This window comes from Asterias rubens, chromosome 2 (genome assembly GCF_902459465.1).
Source record: "Asterias rubens chromosome 2, eAstRub1.3, whole genome shotgun sequence".
Lineage (NCBI taxonomy): Eukaryota > Metazoa > Echinodermata > Asteroidea > Forcipulatida > Asteriidae > Asterias > Asterias rubens.
The window spans coordinates 17,659,804-17,675,546 of NC_047063.1; the positions used below are offsets into that span (position 1 = coordinate 17,659,804).

At 42.6% G+C, this 15,743-nt stretch overlaps 1 protein-coding gene across 1 annotated transcript in view; it reads left to right on the forward strand.

The window, feature by feature from the left end:
• LOC117305233 overlaps positions 1 to 15,743 on the forward strand; it is a 60,328-nt gene that overhangs the window by 23,883 nt on the left and 20,702 nt on the right. The window contains exons 12-20 of the mRNA XM_033790057.1: positions 761 to 911; positions 1,569 to 2,708; positions 3,077 to 3,531; positions 3,923 to 5,081; positions 5,871 to 6,375; positions 6,986 to 7,100; positions 7,948 to 8,407; positions 12,061 to 12,920; positions 14,143 to 14,233. Of these exons, the coding sequence (XP_033645948.1) occupies positions 761 to 911; positions 1,569 to 2,708; positions 3,077 to 3,531; positions 3,923 to 5,081; positions 5,871 to 6,375; positions 6,986 to 7,100; positions 7,948 to 8,407; positions 12,061 to 12,920; positions 14,143 to 14,233 (4,936 nt within the window). The remainder of the gene's footprint in view (positions 1 to 760; positions 912 to 1,568; positions 2,709 to 3,076; positions 3,532 to 3,922; positions 5,082 to 5,870; positions 6,376 to 6,985; positions 7,101 to 7,947; positions 8,408 to 12,060; positions 12,921 to 14,142; positions 14,234 to 15,743) is intronic.

Below are 15,743 nucleotides of genomic sequence, written 5' to 3' on the forward strand. Positions count from 1 at the left end.
GGATCGAAAGCTAAGGCCATCTACCCTATTCATTATCCTAACAAAAAGTAATATCTGACCGTCTGTATTCATAAATTTCAGACTTTGATCTGATTCCAGACGTTTTTATTTAGGGATCATTTATTTGATAGTTTACAGAGCCAGTCTTTATTAGATATTACATTTAATACACCCCCACATGACCAGTCTTCGACTAATAATAATGATAATAATAATAGTACGAAGCATTTATAAAGCGCCCTACGGAGAACAGAGCGCTTTACATGAGACTATGACAAAAGAAAAACAAACAAACTAGGATGGGTGGGGAAACAGAAATGTCTTGAGGAGGCTTTTGAAAACAGGCAACGAGATCGCCTCTCGCAGACCCGCTTAAACTCTCTGAGGTATTTATTAATTGAAGAATTTTTGTTCATGAAATCACAACGCCAGCTGGCAACTTCAAGGTGAGGGCTTGTTTGATTTGGTCCATTGAACCAAATTAACTGTCACCAGGGGCATGTTGCGACCTACCACTGGGTCTGACACCAGGGTTATCCCCCTTTGCAGCCTCTTAGCATGTAGGCATGGGCATCATCCACTTGGAGCCTGGCTGGTAGAGCAGAATGCACCACTGTCCGACTTTTGTACAGTTATGGTCAAATTCCTTGCTAATCAAGGACACAAGTATCATGACCGAGTATTGAACGCACACTCTGTTGCTGACAGCACAAGCGCTTGGGTCTGGTGGACTAATTATTATTGCTTGACTCTCTCGTAGGTCTTGAAGTGCAATCTTGGGGGTGGCGTCATGGTGTTCGTTCTACCCACCTCCCCGCTGTCCCAAAAGCTTGGCTTGACCAAAGTGGATTACCCGGACACTCTGCACGTTCTCTTCACATCCCACCTGCCCATGATTGGTCACATCACAGGTAAAAATTGCGATACGGAGCACTGCAGCTGTCGATAATGTTGAGAAATGATTCCCTTCCAAGGAGTGCAGTTTTAGATAAAGGGACTCGACAATGTAACCCTGAGGAATGTTTCATGCATGAAACGTTTCTCATATTGTGTATTCCTATTATGGATTATTCTTCCTGGGCTGACATAACCGCTCCTGATTTCAGTGATATCTCAAAAATGGCACCACAGTTTGAAACAAAGTTTTCACAAGTTAGTTTTATTGTATATACCTACATTTATTTTTGATTGAACCGCTCCAAAGATGTATCATTCAAATCTGTGTCATTTGATCTGTTAATATATTATAATAATACTAATAATAATAATAATAATAACAATAACGAAGTCTTAACGTATCTACCAACAAGGTACTCGAGGTGCTTAGTATATAAGTATTATAATTTTATTTTATATATTTGGGTTGTGGTAACACCATGTTAATCTAATTGCTGGATAAATTATGTTCTGTGGAGAGCTTGTCTTGCCATATTGTCTACTGCCGCAGAGTACATTTTTCGGTAATCCTAAAACTACTCTACTGCCGCTGATTAGATTTTGTTAATATTATTTTTTTTTCCATGGAGAAGTATTAACATGACTGACTGGTTTGTTTGTATCCTTTACAGAGAAGGGCATCTGCATGCCTCCTGGCTCAAAGATACAAAGACCAATCTCAGAAAACCAACTCCTGGAGAAGAGCAGCAATAAACAGCTGATGCTTCGCATCGGCCTCCTATCCATGTTCACAAGACAGACCCATGACCTCAAACGGCGAGAGTCTACTGAGATTTCGCCCCTGCAACCACAGCCGGAGGTATCGGCGAGCCTTTCAGCTTCTATGACTCTGCCCAGCAGCTTGACTGCGGAGCCTCAGAATGTCACGGTTATTGATTACAAACATGGGATTACAGCCAAGAAGGACCTGGTCTCGACGTATAAGCCGAAACAAGACCTCGCCGACGTCAGTGTGCAACCACCTAAGAAAACACCTGTACCAGCTACAAGCCAATTGACTGCAAGTGTTCATAGCGTACATCCCATGTACGGTAGTCCATCAACCGGCTTGGAGCTGAAATCTGACGTCAATCCGGAAGCATCCTTCCACCCCATGTATAATGTGTCTGAGACGCCACCGTTGAAAGGTGCACCCCACCCGATGCATACTCCCCAGAAGCTTCACAAGACTGCCGAAACCTTAACTCTTACACCCAAGGAGGGTACCCCAAAAGCTGCATCGCACCCAATGTACACCCCGCAGCCAGAGTTGGATCGTACAACCCCTGGAACCTTAGCGGGGACCCCGAAGGAAAAAATGCCTCAAGTTTCCCCTCACCCAATGTACTCGTCGTCGTTCAAGGAGGCCGCACCAAAAGAAAAAGTTCATCCTATGTACAGTCATCACATTGAGGTGACTCCTCGAGGGATACCTGGAACTCCTCGCGTGGGCCCTGGGTTCCCACAAGTGGTCCCTGGGACTCCTCGCGTGGGCCCTGGAACCCCACAAGGGGTCCTTGGAACTCCTCTCGTGGGCCCTGGAACTCCTCGCGTGGACCCTAGAATTCCCAGAGGGGACCCTGGAACTCCCCGAGGGGTACCTGGAACCCCTCGTGTGGGACCTACAACTCCTCAAGGGGACCCCGGAACCCCTCTAAGGGACGAGGCCATTAGCCCAAGATCAGCGATGAGAGACCCTCGCCTCGCTAATGGCCACCCACACTCACATTATCTGACCCCATTCGGGACAAATGACTACCAAAGAAGAGCAGGTTAGTGAAACATCAAGATTAATTAGTTATCTTATTTCAACACTCCACCTCATGTATAATGTTTTCTTTCAGTACATCAAATTGTACATCACCCAAAATAGCTTTAAAGAAGAGCTTCAAGGTCAAGTTCAGTTTTGTGATGCACTCATTTGCTAAAAAATATTACAGCGCTCTATCAACTCAGCTATTTAGCCCTAACTTTGGCTCCCTCAACTTCGGGGTCAGAAAACATTAGACCATCAGTATAGCTGAAGATCAAACCCAAGTTTTTGACACAACCTGGGATGCGGCAGAAGAGGGGTCACCCTACAAAGAGTAGTAAAGGAATATCTGAATCAGTGGTAATCATAACTTAACTTATGTTGCAGATATTTCCGGAGTCCAAACAGAACCTCCAAAGGTCTCCCGCTCTAGTAACATGGAGCTCGGAAGCATCTTAGACAAACAACAGGAAATCAAGAAGCTGAAAGAAGAGATGAAGGTACTCCGCCAGCTCAAGGAAAACACGGTCGGGGATCAGGGCCTGGAGCAGCTCTACAACACCAAGGTGACGAAGCTTCAAGACATCCTGGCCGCCCTGCGTCAGGAGCGTGATCGTCTTAATCAACCTCAGGCCGAGGGAGAGAGAGCAGAGAGACAGCCTCTTGGCTCTCATCCGCGTCTCGGTGTGGAGAAGAGGCAGCTTGAGTCACATCCTCAGGCGGGCGAGGAGCACCAGGGACAAGAGCAGAGTCTTGAAGGCAGTGGAAAGAAGAGCTTGGGGTACATCGGGTTGGAGGAGCGAGGAAGAGATCTATCTGATCAGGCGCCAGAAACGGAGCGGGTGAGCAAAGTTAACATTGTCTCGAACCTCCTAGCATTAAGCCAGTAAAGTCATGACTGGATGGACAAGTCTGATGGTCTGATAATATTACTTCACTGTGTACCAAAATGTTCAACAACAAAACTTGTTGTTCACATATTGACTTCTGATAAACATCAAATAAATATCTTTAAATTCGTTTGAGCTTCAAAAGTTATGTACCATTGCTCACTACCTCTGTGCATAGTTGTGTACGAAATAGTTATTTCTTATTTTGCACATTTTCAAACCATGTAGGCACGTCACAGTTCTTAAGAAGAAAAAAGCGAAATTTGAATCTTTCATGATGAGGATTGTCTATCTCGGATGTTGTATGTTCTTAAAACTAAACCTCTGTTTTATTTTAATAAAGGAATTGGGAAGACAGACCGTGCCTACAACTCCTGAGATGAGCGAGAATCCTTCTCTATTGCAGACCCCAACCTTGTCGACCAGACTGGCGGCAGACTCGACAGTCATTCCAGCTCTCTCCAAAAAAGTTAATGTGTCCATCGAAACGCTCAAAGCTGTGATTGAGAAGGTTTTGAACGATCCAAATCAGCCGACCAATGAAAAGGCGTCAGCGGAGGAGATCGAGGGCTCCAAAGATACCCCATCGTCATTCCCAGTTTCTATCCCACTCAATATGCTCTCTGCAGAGAAAGCATTGGAGGCAAAGAGTAGAACCAGAAATCGTAGCGGGTCCTCTCTTGACGGAAAGAAAAATTCAGGGCCTGAAGCCACCGTCAAAGCTGCACATTCTGAGATTGAGAATAGAAGCGGTTCCTCCAAACGATCTTTTGTTGCGTTTGAAGATGTACTTGCTTCCATGGACAACTATATTCATACTGCAGCCACCGTCAAAACTGCGCATTCTGAGAGTGAGAACAAAGACAGAAGCGGTTCCTCCAAACGATCTTTTGTTGCGTTTGAAGATGCACTGGGTTCCATGGACAACTATACTCATGCGTCCAAAAAACAGAAAAGATCTCATAGTCGTGATTCAGAGGTACCAGCTGCATCTGCTTTGCCGAGGACGCTGTCCAAGTCGGGCGGAACGCAAGACGTCGAGGAAGAGAAAAACGCTGAATCGGACGGCGGTGGAACTCTTGACGATAGTGAGACCCAGAACCCTGAAGGAATGGAAAGCTTCATTGAGAAATTCAACAAAGATGGCCTGCTGTTGGACATCAACTCCGCCAAGAGAATACTGTCAAACCAGGAGGGCGGACTCGGCTCTCCAATCCATGGCGCCTCAGAGATGAAAGCCTTCCTGAATGTTGGAGTGAAGAGTGCAAGCAATCGCATCATCAGCGCAACCGAGATGAAGAGCTACCTCAATAAGAAACTCGTGGAGGTTGAGCGTGAGAAACTCAACCGAGGGAAGAAGGGAGCAACCTCTACTCGACGTGGGAAAGGCGGCAACAGTACAGAGCGGACAATTTCTGAAATTGATGCCGAAATTAAGAGACTTAATAAAGAGAAAGAACGCCTGAAAATGCACTGCTCTAGGAAAAGACACAGCAGTGGAGGTATGTATAAATAAATTTTAAAAAGTATTTGTTTAACTTTTTATTTATAACTGGCTACATGGTAGTTGAACAAGTTAAAAGGCTATGACTGCAGTTAAAAGGCTATGACTGGCACCCCTACCAACAGTTTTGACAAAATAGCATCAACATTATTTATTTTAAAGTAATAAACCACAAAAGACAAAGATATTGACAAAAAGGGAGATCGCCAACATAACGGCTAGATTAGTTGGTAGAGCAACAGCATATAAATCAGGAGTTTGCAGGTTCGAATTCCGTTTTAGTAAATTATGTTTGTGTTTAACCCAATCACATTAAAATTTACACAGTCACTTTCCCTTGTGGTTTATTAATTGACATTTCATTTTTATATACAGTTATTCAATTTTTTTCTTTTTAAAGCTTTAAGGCACTAGACATTGTTGGTAATTACTCAAAATAACGGTTAGCATAAAAAACTTACTTGGGAGCAAGCAATGGAGAGCTGTTGATAGTATTGAACATTGTGAGAAGCGGCTCCCTCTGAAGTAAAAGTAATTTTCGAGAAAGAAGTAATTTTCCACCAAAATATTTGAATTTGATTTCAAGACCTCAGAATTAGAATTTGAGGTCCCGAAATCAAGCATCTGAAAGCACACAACTTTGTGTGAGAAGGATGTTTTTTATTCCATTATTTTGCAAAGTTCAAATTTTCACAGGTTTGTTATTTTGTGAATATGTTGAGATACACCAATTGAGAAGACTGGTCCAGTGCTTTTAATCTCTAAGTGGTTGCTTTTTGTTGTTCAGGGAGTCATTCTGATAAGCCTGGCAAGCTGCCTTTCATCCATTCTGTTAACCTGAGCGGCCTCGGCCGAATACCCAAGAAGAAAACACCCTCCCCGGAGACTGTCCAGGGTGCCCAGAGTCAGAATGCCCCAGTTCAGGGTGCCCCAGGTCCAACACAAACCCAAGAAGTTGTCAAAACCAAACCTAGTCCAGCAGACACGTTGCAGGAGGAAACTGTCGAGAGTTCTGTTGGCTTAGCGAAGGTCGTTCCGGATGACATTGCCTTGATGGTCAGCAACTCTCACCGAAAGAGCCCCAAACCCTGCTTCCTCATCTGCTCCAAGGAGATCCAGCTGAGAGGGGGTAAGGAGAAGGCGTTGCTGGAGACAGGGTTGAAGAAGGACAACAAACCGTTGGCTGTCATGGTTCTGACCAGGAAGTACCTCCAGGCTGGGATGAAGGAGTGTGACTGGTCTGGTCACAGCCTCCAGGATTGTGTTGCAGATATACTGCATGTCAAATCCAGGTAAGATGAACTCTTATTTATGAAGGGAATAAAAGAGTTGTGGTTAGGTTTTCAACGGCCATTTAAAACAGGCAGGGTCTTGTTATGCTTGGCTTTAACAGCTCTATGAAATGTGGCATAGGACTTGAGCCCACACTCTGCTGATCTGAAACACCAGTGCTTTACTTGACTGTGCTTGACCGCTAGACCCTCGCACACCTCTGTAACTCGACCACCGTCTTTCTTGTTTTAAAGGGTAGGACAAAAACACAATGTCCACAGATTTACACTAAACTTACAAAGTTCGAAGATAATGATAGTATAAAGCTTCCCTAAAAAATATTACGTGCTGAGGTGCTCTAGTTTTCGGGAAATGAATAAAACAATGTCATGCAAATAATTTTTGTCTCATTAGCATTTACAAACGTATTTTCATGACATTGTTTGACTCATTTATTAATCACTACAGCACCTCAGTAAGTAATATTTGAAGGGAAGCTTTCCACTATCATTATCTTCAAAACCTGAAGTTTAATGTAAATCTATGGACATTTTGGAAAAGTACCCAAATCCTTTAAGCAACAACTTGCAAGCTTTAAAACTTTCAAAACTTGAAAACCTTTTATTACAGGAACAGTGAAAGAAGTGAGAGTGAACAGGAGATTCATTTCAGTCGGAATGCTCAGGCTGCCGTCAGGATTGTCTTTAGGAGGCAGAAAGTGACGGCTGAACCCATAGGCAGACAGGTTTGTTACCCCCTGAAGACCTTCCTCTAAAGCTCGGTTCATTATTGATGCGAAAGCAAAAGCGAAGCAAATTTCCTTCGGTCACATTTGGGGAAATGGCGTGGACCAATTATTGAGTCACCAACAAATTGTCTTCACATATGCATTCGGTATGAACCGGGCTTCTTAGTTGATGTATTTTACCCTCTCCAAACCAAAATTCTTTTAACATAAACAACCACCAGTGCACACACTGTTTTACTCATCAAGCACGAAGCACACCTTTTCATACAACAGAAAGCTTGTGATCAAAGGTCAATTTTACAAACTCTATTCCTTTTTGCGCATAAAATGTATAAATAAATGTCTTGCCTATTGAATTTTCTCTCATTTTATTTTAAATCGGCCAATTAATGTTTAGTTCTTGGTCTTTGTTTCTTCATTGTAGTAGCCCTTTATATTATTCTACCATGAATAGAAATATCTGATATTTCTCTTTCAAACAAAAAGAGGTTTGAATTAGGATGGATATACTGTATATTTTTAAACAAGTTACCTTTGTGCTCAGGCTTGAGTGCTTTCTTTGTGTTATCTTGGTCGACTAAAGGCGCCATTGGGGGCTGAAAGGGTTCATACGACACCACCACCCCAACCTGATTAGTCTCCAATGGGCTGCCAGGACTCGTCCAGATTCATAGGCCATAGCTATTTTTTTGGGGGGGAACAGCGGCATACGGGTTAAGTTTTATAATAAATTTGCGTGAGGAAAAAAACTATTTTCGGGTTGTAATGGTATAGAAATTATCATATTTAAAGTAGGATGATTCTGACTGCTTTAACTTAAGATTCTTGGCTTTACATTTAACAGGTCACTGAAAACAATCAGACAGTGATGTTTAGCTCGTCTACTGGTGGAAAATCAGAAGCACCCTCCGGCTCCATCGACCAGGACCAAGATCTCATAAAAACAGACCAAATTTTGAAAATACCTTCTAGGGAGATTAAGAACAGTCAGGACCTGGTCCTGGAGGGTGAAGACAAATCAATGGCTCCCAAGAAGCAAGAATCTGCTGAGGAATCGGGTCATGTCGAAGACAGATCCCAAGAAGTTCAGTCTACAAACTTGGAGACCACGTCGAGTTCATTGGGACAGGGTGCAAAAGGGTCAGGTTCCCTGTTTGTTGACTGTGAGCAGGAACTTGATAAGGCCGTGGAGAGAGCACTAAAGGATGCACTCATCATCAACGATGGGGCGTGCTTCTTTGGGGACCTGGAGAGTGAAGAAGGGGTTTCTGTCGAGATGAAACTGGACGAGGAGGCAGCATCAGGTAAGGCTCTTTTCTGTCAAAATATGTCTGTACCTTTTGTGTGTGTTTTTAGGGGGGTTGTTTCCGGTCATCATATTTTTTTTAACTACGTCTTGGTACACTTTCTGCTGTGTATTTCTCACTTTGTTTTGTTTCATTTGGGAGTCATCTTTCATAAGGAAATCATCCCTGATTCTTCAGGATTATGAAACAACTTGTAAGTGAAATGGTGTCATTTTTTTAAGAGTTGACAGGACTCTGAGCTGCTGGCTAAAGGCCAGTGGTTTTAGTGTCGGGGTCAATCAACAAATAACCGGACAAGTTCAGCGATCCTGTGTTGTTCAATTTAATAACAATACCTCGTTGTGACATATTTTAAACGGAAAAATGTTAAAGTTTATGATACTGGTAAGCTTTGTTGCATGCTTGAGCAGCTTGGACATTTCAGGGTGCTATTGCAGTTAACGCAAATAACAATGAAAAGAATAACTTACAAAGCACACATGTTTGCTAAAAAGTAGGTGCTAACTCGCAACAAGCAAAAGGGTATGCTCGCTTGCAACAGGCAAAAAGTAGGTGCTACCTTGCAACAAGCAATCGCAAATGAGAACACCTTTAGCTATGCATTTGTCTTAAAGGGAACAACCCAGAAAACTTATCATGAAAGAGTAGGGGTTAATTAAGCTTGGTGTTTTGGGTTCATATACAGTAGCAAGCACTCTTGTTTACAGGTTTCCTCAGGCTTGAGAGCAACATTGATCAAATTCACTTGTAAGGCATCCTTGGTTTCATTTCCAAAAATATATGTCAATAATGATAGCAATAATTAATTTTATCACATTTGCGATCAAAATGCTTTTACACTGTGCTATTCACATTATGGGCGGTGTCCTCACGTGAAGTGATCTTAGAGGGTGTGATGGCTCCTCGGGGATTGACTGGTGCAACGGTGCACCATGCCAAAAAATCCACAGCGAAGCGGCAGAGTCGGCATCCTGTACAAATCTTGGAACTACAAAGCTGTGTTCTGACCGTAGAATCTGGTGGTCTTGGACGAGGAGGAGGTGCATAGGGAAAGGGTCGCCAGCCCTTCAGCAGACAACACGTGACACCCATGGCAAACACTGGCCTTAATGGGTACTGCAGTCGGGGGCCATCTGCAGAGACAACTCGTCCTGCTTGTGCATTTGACGTTGGGTAGCATCCATGTCGACTAGTGTGATGGGGGGAGATTGTGGATGAATCTGGCAGTGTGCTTCAAATTGTTCTTGTCAGACGATTGGCAACCTGCAATGGCATCACGAGAACGGGTGATAGTAGTCGAGCTAGTGTTTATGATGTTAGTATTGATATTGGTGATAATAGTGCTTGGCCTCACAATACAATGTTAAAGTTTCTTGACCGTTTTAACAGTGTCTCTCTTTTTTCGGCACAGCATTTGGTACTTTTTGCTGTTCACTGATGCCAATGCCCATTTCTGATAACAGCGCTGTAGTTCCATCTAATCCTCCCGCTGCTATCAGATTATGCAATTAGAACGCAATTACGTGTGTCAATGTCTGATGCACAATATTGTGTTTAAGACGTGCCGAGGGGGTCCATAATGAAAATGCCGATTGTCCCGCTTTCAGATGCAGTGGTTCAGGTCCCCGGGGTTGAATTGCACCATGACACCGATATCGGAGCACCGGCTCCTCCTGTATTAACAGGTGAGATGCAATGCCTTTTGGGTGTAGCGTTTGCTCATACATAGGCCTTCGATTTTGAAAGAGAAAGGGCACCAAGGCATTTTCTCCTTGGTAAAGGGCACCCTTTGAGAAAATTGTAAATTTGAAGGGCACCAAGGCAAAGACCAGGGGGCATTAGGGCAATTGCCCCAAATGCACTTAAAGCTTACTGAGTGGGTTGGAGGGCTGTTTTCTCAAATTTGTTACCTGCGATTGGAATTTATTGCGTGGCTGCCATCAAACATTTAGCACCAGCTACAGTTGCCAATTATGTATCAGGGTTGGGCTTACATCATAAGATTTCAGGGTTAGATGATTCGACTCAAGATTTTTTGGTAGTTTGTTTATTGGGTGTCGTTGAAACAAACCTTCCAGGGATAGTCATTAACCTATTACAATACATGTTTTATTCCAATTTTAGAGCTTTGTCCGTTGGCGTTCAGATGCAGGTCAAACTTATAATTGCGCCAAACCAAGATGTATTTCACGAGGGCTGTAATGAGTCATTTTCATATATGTTCTTGGGCAGGAGATGTTTGGATCATCGGCGATTCAATTGTTCGCCAGGCTGAGTCCAGTCTACAGTGTACACCACAAGTTCGTTGGAATTGTAAAGACAGGGCTCTTCTTCTAGACATCAATAGTTTGTTGTCGTCTCTGGCTGTTTCTGGGCCTCCCCAGCGCTCATAATCATACATGTTGGCGCTAACGATCTCGTTCCATTAGATGTGTTTGGCATCCGCCAAAGTATACGTATTTTCATGGAAGATAGCCGAAGTCGGTTCCCGGGGGCTCAGATTGTGTGGTCTGATATCCTCCCTCGTCCGTGTTTTGTCGGTGCAATTTCGCAACCTAAAATGGAGAGGAAGCGTCGTTCTACTAATAGATGGGCGCGGTCTCTTAGCTGTGGCATGACGATGGTTAAGGTTTTGCATCATCCCCAATTCATGTGGTCTCATTTTCATTTGTTCGACTATGATGGGGTTCATCTTTCATGTGAGGGATTAGGTTTGCTCCGACAAAATCTACAGGCTTGCATTGAAAGTTATTACTCTTAAGTTACCATGATAGAGGCGTGTTGGGGGGATATCTGCCTGTGTTTGGTTATATTTACAGTGCCAGTGTTGGGCATGTTTGCTCAAATTTGTGGCAGCTTGGTTTTGGACAGAGTTTTGTCCCATGATTTTTATTGGAAATAAATATAGCTTTTTTTTTAAGCTTTTACAAAAATGTTTATACTGTTTACAGTTGTGTATCATTTGTGTACTGTCTGAACACAATCTTTGAGTTGCCAACATCACCATAGAAACTTGTATTGTATTGATAGTAGGGTTTTCTGAGCTTAATTCTGAACATTTTTGCTGTGTCACACCTGTATTCAGCAGTAGATTTTCGCTATGCACACCTTTGAAAATTTGTGTTTGTGATTTGCTGTAGAAATTATTTTCTTTTCATTTTAGAATTGCATGAAAAATATGTCTCTTAATTATCATTATTTTTGTTTCTTAGATAAGCAGAGGCACTTCTGCAATTTTCTTTCATTGTCCATCTGGACTTTAATTCCATTTTCATGTTTCATCTCTTTAAAATTTCTCTGAACTACTCTTGCAGGGTGTAGCCCATCTTCAGTTTAACACGCCTGTCTGAAAAAGACTTTAAACAAAAATTCAAGAAATTCACAAGAATGTTTTTATTCTTTAGATCCAATCAGTCAAAACAATTTTGAAAAAAAGATCAAAATTATTATACATTGGTTTATTTTAATCGCCCCTTTCTGCTATCTTGAATTTCACAGTCATGTAATCGCTAAAAAGCGCTAAAGACAGGTTAGTAATTCAGCTTCATGAAAGAAGCTTCATGAGAAAAAGATGATCTTGAATTTAAATAAACTCGCCCAATCAAAAAATAGACCTTTTCATTTGAAATGATATCCCCTTCTGTCTCCAGGAGAAAAAAGTCCCACTGAAGGTCCCCACACTGATGAGAGGAAGAGCAGAGAATCCCATAAAATACCGGTTGTTGGTTCTCAAGAAACTGAGGTTGTTGATGATACCAAAATAGGGGAGAAATTGCTGTCCGACGGTAGCCCTCAAACCAATCCCACTCCCAATGTGACAGAGTTCCTGAATATGACGCTAGACGACTTTCTATCATCACAAGCTTCCTCATCTACCTCTTCCAAGAATCCGAAGGACAACAATGCAGTCCAGGTGAAAGGTTTGGAGCCCAAAGTCAAAGAGCCGAAGAGTACAAAATCTGACTCAAACGCTGCGGCGGTGGGGACTAAGAAGCCAACAGATGCAAGTGATGGCAATGTTAAAGAAGTCATCCAGAGTACTTCGTATAAATCTGCTGCTAATATGAAGGGGTCTCGAGCGTCTCGTCGCCATCATCCTTATGAGAGACGGAAGGAGATGGAGGCGGTGGACACGAGCTTCAGCAAAAGGCTGGCCGTCCCGGAACTCAGAAAGCTGATGCAAAACTACACCATCGCTGCGTACAAGGATCGCAAAAGAAACCGACACCACCACGATAACGAGCCAGACTTCTTCAATAGTCCTCGAAACGATCCAGCCCGATTCAAGAATGTCGCGAAACAGTTCAGTCGTGGCAGCAGCCAGGAAAAGACCAAGGAGGAAGAGCAACGGGGTGACGTGAAGAGTCTGGCCTGGAGGCAGGAGAAGAAGAAAGAGAAGCTGAATGCGATGGAGAGAGAGATGAATCAGGGAGGGGCCAAGAAAGAGGAAGTCACTCCCGAGAATACCGAGGAGGCGTTTCAAGCGGAACAGCTTTATTATGAAGATAAGGTGAGAAGGAGAGGCTGGAATAGGCTGAGTCCTCTGTCCTGACCAATATGTCCCTCGGGGTTAACCCTAAGTCGCCGTGGTCCAGTGGTTAGGCTGCAGGACCTGCAATCGCAAGGTTGTGGGTTCGAATCGTACCAGGCTATCCACTGACTTCACAATGACTACAATAAGAATTGCCGTCTAGTTTCTGAATCACAACTTTTTGATTTGTGCAATTCATAACTTTAGATGTTGAAACCAATGTTTGTATGAGAGAGATTGGCTGTTGCCAGCTTGGTGTTTATATCTCCTCGTGGGAGACTGCCGAGTTCCGAAGATCATCTAAACAAACAAAACACACTCCTCCGGATTCCTGTTCATCTGTTTTGCTTGAGTTTGATTGACCATGAAGAAAAGGAATCATAGAACCAGACTCGGGTGACCAGTCTCAGTACATTTACAGGGGTCGATTTCACAAAGAGTTAGGACTAGTCCTAACCTAGGTCTAGTCCTAGGAGATATACAAATTGTGCATGGATAGTCCTAACTTAGGACGAGTAACTAGTCCTAACTCGAGATAAGACTAGTCCTAACTCGAGATAAGACTAGTCCTGACTCTTTGTGAAATCCAACCCTGATCTTGTAAAGTCCAAACTATTGGTAATTAAAATAAGTGGGAAGTTTCCCAAATAAAGCATTGGGTGCTGGGGGTCAACAGTGGTGACTTTTGCCAGGTAATTTGCAATTTTTTAAATCTGGGCTCAATTTGTAGTAATTTCGACCCTGTGGGGGCAACTGTGAACCAAGTTTACATGAATCAAAACAAATTAAAACAAACTGGTCCAATTTCAAGCAGCTGCTTAACCACAAACCAGCCAATAAGGTTCCCTGCCAACAGTACATGTCACACGTACAGATTCTGACTGGTTCCCTGCTTACTTTTGCTTAGCATACTAAGTTTTAGGTTATGCTTTTTAGCATCTCTATGACATGGTCAGTACAGCTCTTTGGCTCTTTGGATTCATATCCTTAGTCATGGTGGTATCACCCATATTATTGAATTAAACCCAAATAAATGAACTCTCTAACGTGATACAGTATAAATTTTTGCGAAGAGATAGGCAATCCAATGCTTTGTGTTCATAGTTCTTTTTTATACTTTTTCTCTTGCCAAATTATTCTATAACCCCCTACCCCTCCTGTTCCTGGTCCTTTCATCCTTTTCCCACCCCCTCGGCCCCAGGTTGATCCCAGTCCTGCATGCAAGACAGAGAGTCAAGGCCAGCCAGCAACTCCTATCAACCAAGCATCGGGGAAATCGCAACAACCAACAGGCAATACACTTAGGCATGCAGCCATTTTATGTTTAATTTCCACCATCATACCCCACTTTAGATATATAGGATCACCCTAATATTTTGTTGGTTTTATTCAATGTTTGGTTTTTAAAATGTATTTACCCTTTTTTCTACTTGGTTATTGCATGACTTCATTCTGTAATTTTGCAAGTTGTATTGTTGCAGTTCATTGTTCAACTCGGGGCCTAATAGCACTCCGCACAAATGACGTCACTTTTACCCCAAAATACCAGGCTATCAGCCAAATATTCTACCACTTGCGCGATCACCACATCATCAACGAGCCAAACAGCACTAGAAGTACGGTCGGTACACGCAAGTTAACATCAAATTTTGACATGTGCGTGCCCGTATGTGAAATTTGACGCGTTAGGCTTTTATTTTTAGCCTTAGTGCAGAGTGCTTTTTCATGGTACAGCTTAACAAAGAATTGTGCACTTATGGTGCCCTGCGAAGCGCACAATTTTGTAGGCATGAGTGAGCGGGAAAAAGCATCAGCACCACAAAATTTGACACTGAGCCCAATCCTGTTGAGTTTTTCATCAGAAACTTTTACTTATCTGCTTATCAAACTAAGCAGGGAATCATTCATGAAATGTAGGTGTTGTTTTGGTATGTGGTATCCAGTAACTGCTTTAAACCAGATTTGTATGCACTAAGGAAATTTGCACTAAAAAGTCTTGGACATGTATTATTACTGGTGCCTTATATTGCTTATGGACCTCTATTCATCATTTTGTGTTTATACCCCCATCACATCAAAATCGTAGGCTTATAGTGCAGGACACTAATAATGTGCGCGGCGAGGAGGGAGTGTGGCTGGGTATTGCGATAGTGTGAATAACAACGTCTTGCACCAAGATTACGTTTTTCAGAGCGTAGTTAGAACGAGTTCGGTGTGACTGATGGGGGTATTAAAGACACTAGTCACTATTGGTTATTGTGAAAGACCAGTCTTCTCACTTGGTGTATCTCAACATATGCATAAAGTTACAAACCTGTGAAAATTTGGGCTCAATCGGTCGTCAAAGTTGCCAGATAATAACGAAAGAAAAAAACACCCTTGTCACACGAAGTTGTGTGCTTTCAAGAGCTTGATTTCAAAACCTCAAAATCTAATTGTGAGGTCCCGAAATCAAGCTTGTGGATAATTACTTCTTTCTTAAAAACTGTGTTACTTCAGAGGGAGCCGTTTCTCACAATGTTTTATACTATCAACATCTCCCCATTACTCGTTACCAAGTAAGATTTATGCTAATAATTATTTTGAGTAATTACCAATAGTGTCCCCAACTTCATGAAACCGGGTCCAGCTTGTCAGATACCAGTTACAAATACATGTAGTCCATTGGTGTTTTCATTCAGATAATTTATTGATTGTCCTTTCATTCTTTCAACAATTTTTGTTAACAATTGTTTGTAAATACATTATATATATTTTGTATTATTGTTCTGTATGAGGTGGACAGCCTCTTGGGCGCACACA